The sequence below is a fragment of the Oncorhynchus mykiss genome, chromosome 29 (assembly GCF_057628025.1).
Source record: "Oncorhynchus mykiss isolate SJ-2025 chromosome 29, ASM5762802v1, whole genome shotgun sequence".
Taxonomy (NCBI): domain Eukaryota; kingdom Metazoa; phylum Chordata; class Actinopteri; order Salmoniformes; family Salmonidae; genus Oncorhynchus; species Oncorhynchus mykiss.
The window spans coordinates 24421957-24440981 of NC_143050.1; the positions used below are offsets into that span (position 1 = coordinate 24421957).

At 45.0% G+C, this 19025-nt stretch overlaps 1 protein-coding gene across 1 annotated transcript; it reads right to left on the bottom strand.

The window, feature by feature from the left end:
• Positions 1-9484: 9484 nt before the first annotated feature.
• On the bottom strand, positions 9485-17823 carry LOC110509837 (uncharacterized). The gene is made up of 4 exons (XM_021590972.3): positions 17330-17823; positions 15604-15783; positions 11846-12007; positions 9485-11553 (listed from the first exon to the last, which is right to left on the bottom strand). Exons 2-4 carry the CDS (start codon positions 15779-15781, stop codon positions 11132-11134), a joined length of 762 nt encoding a protein of 253 aa, XP_021446647.1. The 5' UTR covers positions 15782-15783; positions 17330-17823; the 3' UTR covers positions 9485-11131.
• Between the last annotated feature and the right edge of the window lie 1202 nt (positions 17824-19025).

A 19025-nucleotide genomic window follows, 5' to 3' on the forward strand; every position in this document is an offset into this window, starting at 1 on the left:
CCTCCACATCAGAATAGCACACAATGTATTGCTTTTGTTCCACACAGAATAAGTGGATAACAAATACAGTGGCTATTGCTGGAAAATGGGGACTCTTGCCAATCTTGCAATTTGTCTTTCTGTGTCTTACTATGTATATATTCCTTTGAGTACTATACAACGGAATTACATATGACCGGGCAGGATAAGTGTGTGTGTGTACTAGTATACATGCATAATAAGTGTGTGTGTAGCTCAGAATGCAGTTCTTAGTACCGAGGGCAAGCGAGGCCTTGGGCAAACATGATTGCCAGTTCCCAGGGGCAGAGACAGCAAAGCTGGCTGTGTTTGTGTAGGTGAGGAACTGGAGCCTGAAAATCAGCCTCACTCAGGACTAGTCAAGAGAGAGAGGAGGGATATGCAGGGAGAAATTTCAGAAAGAGACAAAAGAGAGAGATATCAAAAGATGAGCAGGGAGAGGGCAGAGCGAGAGAAACTAGCCTATGTTGAAGCTGTAGCAGAACAGAACTGTTAACTTGTCTGTAGATGGATAAGAAGGACCATGTCCTCTCTTCTAAACCTCTGACTGGGTTTACCAAATGCACACGCAGGCATTGAGTTCAAAATCAGAGCTCACACACAAAAAGTGCCTTTATAAAGATTTAAAAACATTAGATCATTACATTCCAAGCAAAACTAAATGAAAGGGTTGATGAGTATGAGAGTTTCTGGTTTCATTTGGAGTAAATCACATTATTTTCAGTAGCCTTTTCCAATGTCAAGAAATGTGTGACTTATTTCCCAGTCATAATGCCTTCTTCATACACACTCCACTGTTTGCACACAAGCAGAACTATTACAAGCAGTCTTCCACACATAACCCTGTCAACATGATCAGAAAACAGCCATGGTCCTTCACTTTAGAGGAGGCTGGTGGGAGGAAATATAGGATAACATTTTTATTGTAATGGTTGGAATGGAATGGTACCAGACACATGTGTAAGTACAAGTACAAAATTGTTGCTAGTGGTTGTACTAAATTATCCTCTAATTACACAAATTGCTGTTGTTTAAATTATGAACCTAGCCAGTCAATGTAGCTAGCTAGTAGTAGTAGCTTCTTGACTTCATAAATCTTAGTAAAACAACCAATGGTGTTTTGTCGAGGCCATATGCAACCAAAATCAACTTTATTTTGAATTATTTCAATTCACAAGATAGATTGAAAGAGAGCGTCAGTCATCAATTATTTAACTTCTGCAATTCTTGAGCTTGGACGCTGCCATTGGACGCGATGCAACGCGAGCTCAACACGGGCAGTGAAGCAGCTTTCATTCATTTCATAGGAAGCATTTTCTCAACGGCTGACGGCAATGCCGGACACCCGATGGCTACAGTGTTGCAGGGCCATAACACAGACCAGCACACAAGCCACTCTCAAACTCAAATAACCTATTCAGCACACATAGGGACAAACAGGACTGTCAAGACAAGACAAACACACAATCTCTGAGCCAGGTTAGCAGAAAAAATGGTTAATGCTTGCATAGCACACACACACACACACAAAAGCAAATATATGACTGTTATCGCCACGCATATGGTGATCCACATCCAATCTGGACATTAAAACACACAACATGCATTCACATTTCATGCTGTACTGATCTACTACTACAGCTCACACACCTGCTCACACACTTGGGGCTCCCGAGCGGTGCAGTGGTCTAAGGCACTGAAAGAAAGATGTGTTGGCATCGAGTAATTGTCTCTGGCCCCCTCCCAGTTAGGGGGAGTGAGGAGCTCTACAGCAAAGTCTCACAACTCAATCGCTAGTTGAAAACTCTTTTCTGACCCTCCCAAAATATAGAATTTGTAGATAATTGGCCCTCTTTCTGGGACTCACCCACAAACAGGACCAAGCCTGGACTGTTGAGGAGTGACGGACTCCATCCTAGCTGGAGGGGTGCTCTCATCTTATCTACAAACATACTGTCATGTATTGTCATGTTGTGTCTTTCTGTCCTTTCCTTTCACCCTGTCTCCCTCTGCTGGTCGTACTAGATTACCGTTTCTGTCCCTCTTTCCCCCAGCTGTTCCTTGTCTTCTCTGACTACCTCATTCACCCCTTTTCCCACCTGTTCCCTTTTTCCCTCTGATTAGGTCCCTATATCTCTCTCTGTTTCTGCTCCTGTCTTTGTCGGATTCTTGTTTGTGTGTCTCATGCCTGAACCAGACTATCATCGTGTTTGCTGCAACCTTGTCCTGTCCTGTCGGAATCTACCTGTCCATCTGAGCCCACGTGTGTTCATCATTAAAGAAACTCTGTTTGTTAATTCGCTTTTGGGTCCTCATTCACGCACCTGACAGAAGAATCCGACCAAGAATGGACCCAGCGACTTCGGATCCTCTCCACTCAGCCGTCGAGATCCAGGGAGCGATGCTAGGCAGACACGAGCAGGAATTGTCTGCTGCTCGACATGCCGTTGAGACCCTGGCCACCCAAGTCTCCAACCTCACAGAACAGGTTCACCATCTCCGCCTCGATCCACCGGCCACTTCCAGGGCTTTCGAATCTCCGGAGCCCAGAATCAATAACCCGCCGTGTTACTCTGGGGAGCCCACTGAATGCCGCTCGTTCCTCACCCAGTGTGATATTGTGTTTTCTCTCCAGCCCAACACTTACGCCAGGAGCACTGCTCGTGTCGCCTACGTCATATCTCTCCTTACTGGACGGGCTCGTGAGTGGGGCACGGCAATCTGGGAGGCAAGGGCTGAGTGTACTAACCAGTATCAGGACTTTAAGGAGGAGATGATACGGGTTTTTGATCGATCTGTTTTTGGGGAGGAGGCTTCCAGGGCCCTGTCTTCCCTATGTCAAGGCAATCGATCCATAACAGACTACTCTATTGAGTTTCGCACTCTTGCTGCCTCCAGTGGCTGGAACGAGCCGGCTTTGCTCGCTCGTCTTCTGGAGGGTCTCCGCGCAGAGGTAAAGGATGAGATTCTCTCCCGGGAGGTTCCTTCCAGCGTGGATTCCTTGATTGAACTCGCTATTCGCATTGAGCGACGGGTTGATCTTCGTCACCGAGCTCGTGGAAAGGAGCTCGCGTTCTCCGTTGCCCCCCTCTCCGCATCACTACCATCTTCCTCTGCCGGCTCGGGAGCTGAGCCTATGCAGCTGGGAGGTATCCGCATCTCGACTAAGGAGAGGGAACGGAGAATCACCAACCGCCTCTGTCTCTATTGCGGTTCTGCTGGTCATTTTGTCACTTCATGTCCAGTAAAAGCCAGAGCTCATCAGTAAGCGGAGGGCTACTGGTGAGCGCTACTACTCCTGTCTCTCCTTCAAGATCCTGCACTACCTTGTCGGTCCATCTACGCTGGACCGGTTCGTCAGCTTCCTGCAGTGCCTTAATAGACTCTGGGGCGGAGGGCTGTTTTATGGACGAGACCTGGGCTCGGGAACATGACATTCCTCTCAGACAGTTAAGGGAGTCCACGGCCTTGTTCGCCCTGGATGGTAGTCCTCTCCCCAGGATTCAGCGTGAGACGCTACCTTTAACCCTCACTGTTTCTGGTAATCATAGCGAAACCATTTCTTTTTTAATTTTTCGTTCACCTTTTACACCTGTTGTTTTGGGCCATCCCTGGCTAGTTTGTCATAATCCTTCCATTAATTGGTCTAGTAATTCTATCCTCTCCTGGAACGTCTCTTGTCATGTGAAATGTTTAATGTCTGCTATCCCTCCTGTTTCCTCTGTCTCTTCTTCACAGGAGGAGCCTGGTGATTTGACAGGGGTGCCGGAGGAATATCACGATCTGCGCACGGTGTTCAGTCGGTCCAGGGCCACCTCTCTTCCTCCACACCGGTCGTATGATTGTAGTATTGATCTCCTTCCGGGAACCACTCCCCCCCGGGGTAGACTATACTCTCTGTCGGCTCCCGAACGTAAGGCTCTCGAGGATTATTTGTCTGTAGCTCTTGACGCCGGTACCATAGTCCCCTCCTCCTCTCCCGCCGGAGCGGGGGTTTTTTTTGTCAAGAAGAAGGACGGGTCTCTGCGCCCCTGCATAGATTATCGAGGGCTGAATGACATAACAGTGAAGAATCGTTATCCGCTTCCTCTTATGTCTTCAGCCTTCGAGATCCTGCAGGGAGCCAGGTTTTTCACTAAGTTGGACCTTCGTAACGCTTACCATCTCGTGCGCATCAGGGAGGGGGACGAGTGGAAGACGGCGTTTAACACTCCGTTAGGGCACTTTGAATACCGGGTTCTTCCTTTCGGCCTCGCTAACGCTCCAGCTGTCTTTCAGACATTAGTCAATGATGTCCTGAGAGACATGCTGAACATCTTTGTTTTCGTTTACCTTGACGATATCCTGATTTTTTCACCGTCACTCCAGATTCATGTTCAGCACGTTCGACGTGTCCTCCAGCGCCTTTTAGAGAATTGTCTTTTTGTGAAGGCTGAGAAGTGCACTTTTCATGCCTCCTCCGTCACATTTCTCGGTTCTGTTATTTCCGCTGAAGGCATTAAGATGGATCCCGCTAAGGTCCAAGCTGTCATTGATTGGCCCGCCCCTAAGTCACGCGTCGAGCTGCAGCGCTTTCTCGGCTTCGAACTTCTATCGTCGTTTCATCCGTAATTTCGGTCAGGTGGCAGCTCCTCTCACAGCCCTTACTTCTGTCAAGACGTGCTTTAAGTGGTCCGTTTCCGCCCAGGGAGCTTTTGATCTCCTCAAGAATCGTTTTACATCCGCTCCTATCCTTGTTACACCTGACGTCTCTAGACAGTTCGTTGTCGAGGTTGACGCGTCAGAGGTGGGCGTGGGAGCCATTCTTTCTCAGCGCTCCCTCTCTGACGACAAGGTCCACCCATGCGCGTATTTTTCTCATCGCCTGTCGCCGTCGGAACGTAACTATGATGTGGGAAACCGCGAACTGCTCGCCATCCGGTTAGCCCTGGGCGAATGGCGACAGTGGTTGGAGGGGGCGACCGTTCCTTTTGTCGTTTGGACTGACCATAGGAACCTTGAGTACATCCGTTCTGCCAAACGACTTAATGCGCGTCAGGCGCGTTGGGCGCTGTTTTTCGCTCGTTTCGAGTTCGTGATTTCTTATCGTCCGGGCTCTAAGAACACCAAGCCTGATGCTTTATCTCGTCTCTTCAGTTCTTCAGTAGCCTCCACTGACCCCGAGGGGATTCTCCCTGAGGGGCGTGTTGTCGGGTTGACTGTCTGGGGAATTGAGAGGCAGGTAAAGCAAGCGCTCACTCACACTCCGTCGCCGCGCGCTTGTCCTAGGAACCTTCTTTTCGTTCCCGTTCCTACTCGTCTGGCCGTTCTTCAGTGGGCTCACTCTGCCAAGTTAGCCGGCCACCCTGGCGTTCGGGGTACGCTTGCTTCCATTCGCCAGCGTTTTTGGTGGCCCACCCGGGAGCATGACACGCGTCGTTTCGTGGCTGCTTGTTCGGTCTGCGCGCAGACTAAGTCCGGTAACTCCCCTCCTGCCGGCCGTCTCAGGCCGCTTCCCATTCCCTCTCGACCGTGGTCTCACATCGCCTTAGATTTTGTCACCGGACTGCCTTCGTCAGCGGGGAAGACTGTTATTCTTACGGTTGTCGATAGGTTCTCTAAGGCGGCTCATTTCATTCCCCTTGCTAAGCTTCCTTCTGCTAAAGAGACGGCACAAATCATCATCGATAATGTTTTCAGAATTCATGGCCTTCCGTCAGACGTCGTTTCGGACAGAGGTCCGCAATTCACGTCTCAATTTTGGAGGGAGTTTTGCCGTTTGATTGGGGCTTCCGTCAGTCTCTCTTCCGGCTTTCACCCCCAGTCTAACGGTCAAGCAGAACGGGCCAATCAGACTATTGGTCGCATCTTACGCAGTCTTTCTTTTCGCAACCCTGCGTCTTGGTCAGAACAGCTCCCCTGGGCAGAATACGCCCACAACTCGCTTCCTTCGTCTGCGACCGGGCTATCTCCTTTTCAGAGTAGCCTCGGGTACCAGCCTCCGCTGTTCTCATCTCAGTTCGCCGAGTCCAGCGTCCCCTCCGCTCAGGCTTTTGTCCAACGTTGCGAGCGCACCTGGAAGAGGGTCAGGTCTGCACTTTGCCGTTATAGGACGCAGACTGTGAGGGCTGCTAATAAGCGTAGAACTAAGAGTCCTAGATATTGTCGCGGTCAGAGAGTTTGGCTCTCCACTCAGAACCTTCCCCTTAAGACGGCTTCTCGCAAGTTGACCCCGCGGTTCATTGGTCCGTTCCGTATTTCTCGGGTCATTAATCCTGTCGCAGTTCGACTTCTTCTTCCGCGATACCTTCGTCGCGTCCACCCGGTCTTCCATGTCTCCTGTATCAAGCCCGTTCTTCGCGCCCCCGCTCGTCTCCCCCCCCCCCCCCCCCCCATCCTTGTCGAGGGCGCACCCATCTACAGGGTCCGTAGGATTTTGGACATGCGTCCTCGGGGCCGTGGTCACCAGTACCTCGTAGATTGGGAGGGGTACGGTCCTGAGGAGAGGAGTTGGGTTCCCTCTCGGGACGTGCTGGACCGTGCGCTGATCGAGGATTTCCTCCGTTGCCGCCAGGTTTCCTCCTCGAGTGCGCCAGGAGGCGCTCGGTGAGTGGGGGGGTACTGTCATGTATTGTCATGTTGTGTCTTTCTGTCCTTTCCTTTCACCCTGTCTCCCTCTGCTGGTCGTACTAGGTTACCGTTTCTGTCCCTCTTTCCCCCAGCTGTTCCTTGTCTTCTCTGACTACCTCATTCACCCCTTTTCCCACCTGTTCCCTTTTTCCCTCTGATTAGGTCCCTATATCTCTCTCTGTTTCTGCTCCTGTCTTTGTCGGATTCTTGTTTGTGTGTCTCATGCCTGAACCAGACTATCATCGTGTTTGCTGCAACCTTGTCCTGTCCTGTCGGAATCTACCTGTCCATCTGAGCCCACGTGTGTTCATCATTAAAGAAACTCTGTTTGTTAATTCGCTTTTGGGTCCTCATTCACGCACCTGACACATAGACAGGGCTCTAACTCCCCTAGCTCCACAATGAAATAGGGTGCAGGCCAGGCAGCAGGCTGTTAGCCAGCCTGCCAGCTTAGTGGAGTCTGCCATTAGCTCAGTCAGTGTAGTCAGCTCAGCTATCCCCATTGAGACCGTGTCTGTGCCTCGACCTAGGTTGAGCAAAACTAAACATGGCGGTGTTTGCCTTAACAATCTCACTGGAATAAAGAACTCCTCCATTCCTTCCATTATTGAAAGAGATTGTGATACCTCACATCTCAAAATAGGGCTACTTAATGTTAGATCCCTCACATCCAAGGCAGTTATAGTCAATGAACTAAAGACTGATCATAATCTTGAAGTGATTGGCCTGACTGAAACATGGCTTAAAAGACTGATGAATTTACTGTGTGAATTTACTGGAGGCCTCACCTCCTGGTTACACTAGTAACCATATCCCCCCGCGCATCCTGCAAAGGCAGAGGTGGTGCTAACATTTATGATAGCTAATTTCTTCCATGCTGAGCGGCCTTTCAGGTTATGTCGATATAGGACTTGTTTTACTGGGGATATAGATACTTTTGTACCTGTTTCCTCCAGCATCTTCACAAGGTCCTTTGCTGTTGTTCTGGGATTGATTTGCACTTTTCGCACCAAAGTACGTTCATCTCTAGGAGACAGAATGCGTATTTTTCCTGAGTGTTATGACGGCTGCGTGTTCCCATGGTGTTTATAGTTGCGTACTACTGTTTGTACAGATGAATGTGGTACCTTCAGGCATTCGGAAATTGCTCCCAAGGATGAATCAGACTTGTGGAGGTCTCCAATTTTTTTTCTGAGGTCTTGGCTGATTTCTTTGGATTTTCCATGATGTCAAGCAAAGAGGCACTGAGTTTGAAGGTTGGCCTTGAAATACATCTACAGTTACACCTCCAATTGACTCAAATGATGTCAATAAGCCTATCAGAAGCTTCTAAAGCCATGACATAATTTTCTGGAATTTTCCAAGCTGTTTAAAGGCACAGTCAACTTAGTGTATATAAACTTCTGACCCACTGAAATTGTGATACAGTGAATTATAAGTGAAATAATCTGTCTGTAAACAATTGTTGGGAAAATTACTTGTGTCATGCACAAAGCAGATGTCCTAACCAACTTGCTAAAACTATAGTTAGTTAACAAGACATTTGTGGAGTGGTTTAAAAACAAGCTTTAATGACTCAAACCTAAGTGTATGTAAACTAACAAATTCAACTCACATACCCAGCAGCGCAACACCACCACTAAAATAGGCTCTTTGACTCTCTCCCACTTCTCTCCTTTCTTATCTCTCATTCACAAATTCACTGGCGACATCAACAATTTATCAAGGTCACTATGGTAATGGTTTCCGTCCAATGAGAGAAGGGAGTGGAGTCATGTGACAGTAGAGGGAGCCGTTGGGGAGAGGAAAAGAGAGGGGCTTTTGATTGGAACAGTGCAACCCAGGTGTAAACCAACCTTGTGCCAATCTACTAATAGGATAGATATAGGCTATATTCAACCATATCTTTAGATTATTTATATTTACCCAGTAGTGGTTTGTCTGCTGAAGTCATTGCTTGCTGACTGAGGGGACATCATATTCACAGCGAGTCCTGCCTGGCTAACCCTAAATCCTGCCTATGCATTCAGAAAGACTTCAGGAAAGATGTGGGACAGTTCTGAAAGGGAGAGGTATATTTGGATCCATCTGATTGTCAATGAAGAGAAGGTTAGCAGTCCCTATAATGAGTCTTACATATACCCCAGGATACCTACTGTCAACAACAGACAGGATTCAGATGTCAATCATGTCCAGGGGTGTTAGACACTCCCATGATAAATAAGAACATCCCCACACAAACACAAGCCAGTAACTATGGAAAATATTGACATTGGTCCAGACAACTTTTCTTTGATAGGATGGAACCCTGCATAGAGTAGTCAGATATACACTATGAAGATACTGTATACACATTCCATTACAACAAACATCATCGGGGGACGATCTCATTGTTTGTGGTTAAAAGAAAATCCCTAGCCCTCTACTACAGTAGATGCCTCATTTGATAATAAGATGTTGCCACAGGCTGAATTTTGGTAGCAATTCATTTTTGATACTGTTTAGACTGGCATTTACTAGAGAAATAGTATGGCGTTAGGTACTTATAACAATTAAAACACATTTTCATAACCTAGTACCAAATGGTGAATGTTGTGGGGGCTTGTTTAAATGAATCCCAAAGAAAACAAGTAATTCATACTGTAGGTTATTACTGGATAATTACCATGTACATTCTAAGTTAATACCTGGTCATGTGCGGTCTTGGATGAAGACCATTTCCTGATGATGTAGGTTGGAAATGAACCTATAGAAGCAGAGATGACAGACACCAACACATGCAGCAGATGAGTGGGAATGAGAGTAACTGGACTGGACACTTCTGTTCTGGAACAGAAAGAAAATGCATGTACACATGTTTTACAAATACGCAAAAATAGTTTAATGAATAAATAGCATCATAAACAACAACAATGAAAAGTCGGATTCATAGAGATGGGACTGTGACCCTGGAATAAGAGAAGGAACGTCTTCCTATGTACCTGAGGAAAAGATTGAGGGACAGTTTCCTAGACACATATTAAGCCTAGTCTTGAACTAAAAACAATCTCCATCGAAAATGTTTCCTAGTCCAGGACTAAGATTAATCTGTGTCCAGGAAACAGGCCTTGAGGGTATAAGCGGGTAAGGAAAACCTGATTCTAGGCAGCCATCTTAATTTATCAAGTCAATATCCATGGTCCTACCGTCACATGCAACCAAGCACCATCAAGGAGCTTGTCTTATTGGTTACCTTCAAGTAGGTTAAGCATACATACAGTGGTTTGTGCTGTAATGTAGACGCCTAAAGATGCCAAACCGGGATATATTTTCACAGTGATCTGAGGTATCTAGTGACCAATAGCAGTGCCATTTTATGAAACAATAAATATTTAAGCACATCAAATATTTAATACATCATATTCAAATATGATTAGATAGCAAGTCATTTAAAGGCAAGAGCCATGTATTTACACTACCTACTGTGGAAAGGAAAGACTTCATATCCCCACTCAATCTTTCCTATAGTAGTAAACAACCATGCTAATAAATAGTTCCTCAATTTGTGATTAAAGCTATAGTGGCCATAATAGAAGCCAAATGGGCTTTTTAAATGGAATTTCTCAGAGGAAACTCCAGTTTCAGTATACTTCAGGTAAATCTTCCATAGAAATCTGTGATTTGTTTCCACCATTTGGGAAACTTAAAGTGTCACTATGGACGACTGTGCAAAGGGTTTTAAGAAGTTAAAATAATGCATACGTTAAAAAACAACCTGTTAAAAGAAGAGAATCAGAAAAACCTTCCTCTAGTGATTTTTATGTTAACTAGAAGAGGAGAATAGGTGATTGTACTGTGTTACGATCGCAATGTTAAGCAGTCTGAACTTCTGCTCATTGAACATATTTTCTGGTTCTGAACTGTTACAAACCATTCGCTGATCCGGAACATTCCCCAGTGGTTATTTTGCAGTAATGTGAACAGGGTCAAAGCTTGTTCCCATTGATGAGCAGGAAGGGCATATAATTTGCATCACACATCGATTATAACATACAGACTCTCACTTTCCCTGGTCACACACAGACAGAAATAGCTTAACCGTGTTACATTCTTGTCACACTTTTCCAAATATCACAGCTAGCCAAAGAACGATTTATCTTGGTCAGGTCAAGTGTGAGACGCTGGGCATAAACTCCCACAATGAAAAATGGGTAAATGGGTTATTGACTTGATGTTGTGCAACTGTACATACCCCGAGAAGGCATGTTTTAGGCAGACAAACATTAAAACAACATTAGGAAATGTATCTGGTCTCTTTTTTGGCTCCTGACTGGATTCCACCAGCTTGGTCCAGTGAAGCAATAGGGATTCAAAACATGACCAGGGAAGGCGCCAGCACTGCTGTCTAATTAAGTCTGTTACAGGCCATGTGTGGTGTGGTCCTGGTTTTTATTCTAGCCCGAAACTAAGCCATTTTGGGCCACACATTCAAACCTCTACCTCTGTAGTGGTCCGAGAAACCCCTTTAGGAGTCTCCACTTCCACCCACCTCCCCCTGAGTAATTTCAGGCAACACGTCTCCTACCCCCTCCTCTTCGTCAGACTGTCCCACTCCCTGCTCCCTGGGGGTAAGGGGCTCTGTGTCACTGTCGTCCCACTCCACCACAGCTATGTAGTCCCTCTGGGTGGAGGTGGTGTCCCCTAGGCTGCTCAGGCTGATCACACCGGCCAGGCAGGAGAAGAGCAGGCCCAGCATGGTGATGTAGAAGCTCTCCCCTGGGTAAGGCTTCATCCCCGCCACCCCTCCCTGGCTCCTGGAGCCAGACCCAGGCCAGGTCCAGCCCCCCACCCATTCCCACAGTGGCCCAAGCTTGCCCTCCTGAAGGTTGCAGTGAATGATGTACAGGCAGGCCCCACACACTCCCAGAACAGACAGGAGGAGAACCACTGGGTAGAGAGGAAGGAAGAAAATAGAGAGAGTTGGTAAGAGAGAGAGAGAGAATGACATACTAATTAATCCCAGAGAGAACTGCAGAGAGTGATGTAAGCTAACATGGCTCAGCAAACATGGCTCGTCATTCTATGAGAGTTCATATTTTGAGAGACCTGTGAGAGTGCATTCTTCTTCAAGTGATGACAGTATTGTGATAAGCCCTCAGTGAGTGAGAAAACAGAAAAAGACAGCAAAAGAGAGCAAGAGAGAAATAAATAAAAATGAGAGACAGAGAAGTTAGGTTACCTGTGGAGATGTGGAGTAACACCACCAGTCGAGGGTGGGACATCCCAGTCCCCAGGAAGTCCAATAGGAAGGAGGAGCTGGAGAGCAGGACAGCACTGTAGCACAGAGCTGCCAGGGCATAAAGCAGCCACACCCCCCAGCCATTTACACCACCCAGGGGACCTGCAGGGAGGGAACGCACACATACCACTTGACTTTTTCCACATTTTGTTACGATACAGCCTTATTCTAAAATGTATTAAATTTATCGGGGGGAATCTACACACAATACCCCATAATGACAAAGCATCAGGTTTCTAGAAATTATAGCAAATTTATTAGAAACACAACTGAAATATGACAGTTACATACAGTAACAGTCAAAAGTGACACAACTACTCATTCAAGGGTTTTTCTTTATTTGTACTATTTTCTCCATCATAGAATAAGAGAGAAGATATCAAAACTACAAAATAACACATGGAATCATGTAGTAACCAAAAAGTTTTAAACAAATCAAAATATATTTTATATTCTTCAAAGTAGCCACACTTTGCCTTGATGACAGCGTTGCACACTCTTGGCATTTTCACAACCAGCTTCACCTGGAATGCTTTTCCAACAGTCTTGAAGGAGTTCCCACATATGCTGAGCACCTGTTGGCTGCTTTTCTTTCACTCTGCGGTCCAACTCATCCCAAACCATCTCAATTAGGTTGAGGTCAGGTGATTGTGGAGGCCAGGTCATCTGATGCAACATTCCTTCCCTTTCCTTCTTGGTCAAATAGCCCTTATTACGGCCTGGAGGTGTGTTGGGTCATTGTCCTGTTGAAAAACAAATGATAGTTCCACTAAGCGCAAACCAGATGGGGATGGCGTATCACTGCAGAATGCTGTGGTAGCCATGCTGGTTAGGTGTGCCTTGAATTCTAAATAAATCACAGTGTCACCAGCAAAGCACCCCTACACCATCACACCTCCTGCTGCATGCTTCACGGTGGGAACCACAGATTAAAAGATCATCTGTTCACCCACTATGTGTCTCACAAAGACAAGGCGGTTGGAATGGAACCAAAAATCTCAAATTTGGTTCATCAGACCAAAGGACAGATTTCCACCGGTCTAAATGTTTATTTCTCGTGTTTCTTGGCCCACGCAACTATCTTCTTTTTATTGGTGTCCTTTAGTAGTGGTTTCTTTGCAGCAATTTGACCATGAAGGCCTGATTCACGCAGCCTCCTCTGAACAATTGATGTTGAAATGTGTCTGTTACTTGAACTCCGTGAAGCATTTATTTGGGCTGTAATTTCTGAGGCTGGTAACTCTAATGAACTTATCCTCTGCAGCAGAGGTAACTCTAGATCTTCCTTTCCTGTGGCAGTCCTCATGAGAGCCAGTTTAAAATCATAGTGCTTGATGGTTTTTGCAACTACACTTGAAGAAACTTTCAAATTTATTGACATTTTCTGGGATTGACTGACCTTCATGCCTTAAAATAATGATGAACTGTCGTGTCTCTTTGCTTATTTGAGCTGTTCTTGCCATAATATGGACTTGGTCTTTTTCCAAATAGGGCTCTCTTCTGTATACCACCCCTACCTTCTCACAACACAACTGATTGGCTCAAACAAACACATTAAGAAGGAAAGAAATTCCACAAATGAACTTTTAACAAGGCACACCTGTTAATTGAAATTAATTCCAGGTGACTGACTACCTCATGAATCTGGTTGAGAGAATGCCAAGGGTGTGCAAAGCTGTCATCAAAACAAGGGGTGGCTACTTTTAAGAATCTCAAATATAAAATATATTTTGATTTATTTAACACTTTGTTTACTACATGATTCCATATGTGTAATTTCATAGTTGATGTTTTCACTATTATTCTACAATGTAGAAAATAGTAAAAAATAAAGAAAAACCCTGGAATGAGTAGGTGTGTCCAAACTTTTGACTGGTACTGTAATTATTCAGACCGTTTACTCAGTACTTTGTTGAAGCACCTTTGGGAGCGATTACAGCTTTAAGTCTTCTTGGGTATGACACTACAAGCTTGGCACGCCTGTATTTGGGGAGTTTCTCCCATTCTACTCTGCAGATACTCTCAAGCTCTGTCAGGTTGGATGGGGAGCATTGCTGCACAGCAATTTTCAGGTCTGTCCCGAGATGTTCGATCGGGTTCAAGTTCGGGCTCTGGCTGGGCCACTCAAGGACATTAAGAAAATTGTCCCGAAGCCACTCTTGCGTTGTCTTGGCTGTGTGCTTAGGGTCGTTGTCCTGTTGGAAGGTGAACCTTCGCCCCAGTCGGAGTTCCTGAGTGCTCTGGAGCAGGTGGTTTTCATCAAGGATCTCTCTGTATATTGCTCCATTCATCTTTGCCTCGATCCTGACTAGTCTCCCAGTCCAAGCCGCTGAAAATTAAACCCACAGTATGATGCTGCCACCACCATGCTTCACCGTAGGGATGGTGCCAGGTGTTCTCCAGACATGACGCTTGGCATTCAGACCAAGTTTCATCTTGGTTTCATCAGACCAAATAATCTTGTTTCTCATGGTCTGAGAGTCTTTAGGTGCCTTTTGGCAAACTCCATGTGGCCTGTCATGTGTATTTTACTGAGGAGTGGCTTTCGTCTAGTCACTCTACCATAAAGGTCTAAAGGTTGGAGTGCTGCAGAGATGGTTGTCCTTCTGGATGGTTCTCCCACCTCCACAGAGGAACTCAATCTCTGTCAGAGTGACCATCGGGTTCTTGGTCACCTCCCTGATCAAGGCCCTTCTCCCCCGATTGCTCAGTTTGGCCGGGCGGACAGCTCTTGGAAGAGTCTTGGTGGTTCCAAACTTCTTCCATTTAAAGAATGGAGGCCACTGTGTTCTTGGGGACCTTCAATGCTGCATAATTGTTTTGGTACCTTTCCCCAGATCTGTGCCTCGACACAATCCTGTCTCTGAGCTCTACGAACAATTCCTTCAACCTCATGGCTTTGTTTTTGCTCTGACATGCACGGTCAACTTCGAGACCTGATATAAACAGGTGTGTGCCTTTCCAAATCATGTCCAATCAATTGAATTTACCACAAGTGGACTCCAATCAAGTTTTAAATACATCAAGGATGATCAATGGAAACAGGATGCACATGCACTCAATTTCGAGTCTCATAGCAAAGGGTCTGAATAGTTATATAAGGTATTTCTATTTTATACATTTGCAAACAAATTCTAAAAACCTGTTTTCGCTTTGTCATTATGGGGTATTGTGTGTAAATTTATTATTTGATCAATTTTAGAATAAGGTTGTAAGTCAAGGGTTCTGAATACTTTCCCGAAGGCACTGTATAAACATTTACAGTACACCCACAGCTGCTCACAGACTAATGTGCTCAAGCAGGGAATACACACAATTACATATGGACAATGCAAACATAGAAGAATAGAATACAGACACATATTATCAGACATAGCGTGAGCACATTTTAACAGTGTCAACATGACACTTGCCCCCCAATCCATCCTTTCTCCAAAACACATGTAAATATTGGACTATATATATTGTCTTCCTGTATTATACTTATGCCAAAATGTGTATTATATGCTACTGATTTACTTTGTTTATATTATTTTATTTCTTATTGATGTTGCATTGTCGAGAAGGAACCTGCAAGCAAGCATGTCATTGGACGGTGTATACCATGTGTATTCCGTACATACGAGCAATAAAACTTGATAAGAGTGAAAAGACAATCCTCAGTACAACACTTCTTCCACCTCCAGTCTTGCCCCTACCTGTGTCAGTGAGGTTCTGGGGAGCATGCAGTATGAAAGCCACACCATAGATGAGCTGTTTGCCTCCAGGGTCAGTGTTGTTCATGACTTGGATCCAGTTTGGGTCGGCGATGGATGTGCACAGTGACACCAGTGTAAAGCACTGGCACACCGCAGCCGGAGACATGCTCAGAGTCATGGCTGGAGGGGAGACACAATGGATTTACCAATAACAATTTTTACAAATGATGCTGCTTTACAACAGAGAAAGGTTTTTCAACCTCAGACTTTGCAACAGTTGCCAAATGCATAAATGTGATGTCAGCATTTAGGCTGGGTGTTGTACTAGTCTGGACTGGATATTTTTTTTACTCTTTCAGACAAGCAATGTGTATGGTTATGCTAGATGTATAGTGAACAAAAATATTAAACACAACATGTAAAGTGTTCGTCCCATATTTCATGAGTTGAATTTGTTTTTCACAGAAATGTTCCATACACACAAAAAGCTTATTTCTCTCCAATTTTGTGCACAAGTTTGTTTACATCCCTGTTAGTGAGCATTTCTCCGTTGACAAAATAATCCATCCACCTGACAGGTGTGGCATGTTAACATTGAGCAGGGGAGAATAAAAATCCACTAAAATGTGCAGTTTTGTCACACGTTTTGAAATAGCGTGCAACTGGCCTGCTGACTGCAGGTATGTCCACCAGAGCTGTTGCTAGAGAATTTAACATTCATTTCGCTACCATAAGCCACCTCCATCATCGTTTTAGAGAATTTGGCAGTACGTCCAACTGGCCTCACAACAGCAGACCACGTGTAACCACGCCAGCCCAGGTTCTCCACCTCCAGCTTCTACAACTGCGGGACTGTCTGAGACCAGCCATCAGGGCTGCTGATGAATTTGATGAGTATTTGTGTTTGTAATAAAGCCCTTTTGTGGGGAAAAACTGATTCTGATTGGCTGGACCTGGCTCCCCAGTGAGTGGGCCCGGCTCCCAATTGGGTGGGCTCATGTCCTCCCAGGCCCACCCATGGCTGCGCACATGCCCAATCCATAGATTAGGGCCTAGTTCATTTGTTTAAATTGACTGATTTCCTTATATGAACTGTAACTCAGTAAAATCTTTGAAATTGTTGTATTTATATTTTTGTTCAGTATAATAATATAATTCCAATGTAAATACAGTTTACACCTACAAAGTAAAGAGAGATTATGCACACAAAAAAAATTGCCTAACTAAGAAGCAGTGTTCTGGTGCAGGTTGTAGGAACATTACTACTGTAAACCGAATGTAGGGATACCTCAAATGAGAGAGCTGTTCTAAGAACAGCAATATTTTCTCAGAATCAAATTAGCTAACATTGTTAGGTAATGCATATAGCACTTAACCCTTCCCTAACCAGCACCAAGCCTAGCACAATACACTACAAAGTATGCTTGAGACTAAAATGTAGACTCGCTAACGTTACGTGCTATTCAGGGATAATCAAATAATAAAAATAAAAACGTCATGCGAAACAACTGAATCGTCTATTGTTCAGTTTATTGTCTGAAAAGCTAGCTATACATGATGGGTGTGTAAAATTAGGCATTGGAAATGTCACAGTTCCAACCCCTCTCGTGCCCTGAATGAACTCAGATAATAAATTATCAATCAAGTAACTAGATGGCTATTTAAAATGCACGGGCACAATAACAACAACCATACCCAAGCTACTTCTATGGCTAACGTGACTTACCGAGCTAAAAAAAACAATGAAATCCACGAACATATAATTATTAATATATATCTCAACGACTGATAGGTGTGGCAAAAAAATATATCGTTTTTTAGTTGACGTAATCTCAATCCATTTCAACACGGGATTATCTCGTTTGTATTTAGCCAAAAATAATAGATATACTGACAAGATACATGTCTCTCCGCCCTAAAAATGGGAGTTGCTGTCCACAAAGGGGCTGTCTAGTTCCCGCCTATCCTTTCTACGCTATGCAACTGCCCCATCACATGAATGAATATGCATGTCGATCTAGAGGCAACTCCAATAAAAAGTGTTTTTTTCCCCTCAAAATTGCCGGGATGTCACGTGTCCTACTTATATCTGTACACTCATAACAATTTAAGCATTACGAAACTTCTATTCGATCAAATAAACCTCACGTAACATATAAGGCATTCATATTGTAGTTGACCAAATTCGACATTGTCATTGACCTACATACAAAACGACTTGCTTGGTGGGCGAAACAACGAAAAAAAACGCAACCTGCTGGGGGAGCAGATTTGCCGCCGAGTTGATCCTCTCGCTTCCTGTTCCTTTCCTTTTTCTTCGATGAGGTTTAACGGCGGTTGGCATCCAATAAATGTTGCATTACCGCCTCCTCCCTTATACTTTGCTTGAAAAAAGCAATAAATTAACAAATACCCTACCTTCTAATTTTAACACTACACTCACAATTTCTTAAAAATAACACCACCCTACTCCACTATTTACATCTATTTAGTCCTACCTCAAACGACAAGCATCACAAACACTGTGAATCTTCCCCTTAAATTGGTCAACGTTTACATTTACTGCTACCCCAGTAATCACTCCTTTGGCATCCTTTTCTTGGGAGAGAAACAATTTACCTTTCTTGTCCTCATTTGTTTAACACGGAGCGCCTTCTCCCTCTGACCAGCAGAAACACAAACAATTACCACAAGACCACTTCTGATTACCCTCACCGATACCACAGCACCCAACTCTGTTTTCACCCACAAATGGATCAGCCAAAAGGCAAGGGTCCACTTTTCCAAAAACTTCACTCTTGCTGTCACACACTCATCTTCATGCTGACCCTCGGTAAAAGCCTCGACCTCCGAGAACTTCACCACACCTACCACCTCCGATACATCGACCTCCTTCACTTCCATTTCTCCTCCTGTCTTCAGCTCACTCTGCTTACACTTTCTACCATTCTTCTTTAACAAACCATTTCCCTTTTCCCGCTATTTCTAACAGACTCAATCTCACCCTCTTCCTCCCTCTCTCTCTCTCTTAGACCTCCTCTGCCTCACTTTTTCCCTCCATTCCTCCTCCATATTCCAAGTATATGTCTCCTTATGATAATACTGCACTTCTCCTGACATACATCTTGTTCTTGCCTTCTCAAGGGACTGCATTTAACCGGCTGTCACAATCTCTGCACAATCAGCATGAACCTCTCGGGGTGTAGTGCTCAACAGTGCATACCACTTATAAAGCAGCTGCTTCGTCTTGATGTTCTTATTTTTCATAGGCTACCACTTTTCCATTTCAAACATCTCGCTTCCTTCTCTCTCTTCCTCTGGATTACCAAAAATTATAAAGGCCATTGCTATCCGGGGTGCTTGGGACATCAATCTGAAGTCTGCATTGGCCGTGCAGCTTATTTGGTGATACGGCCTTTCCA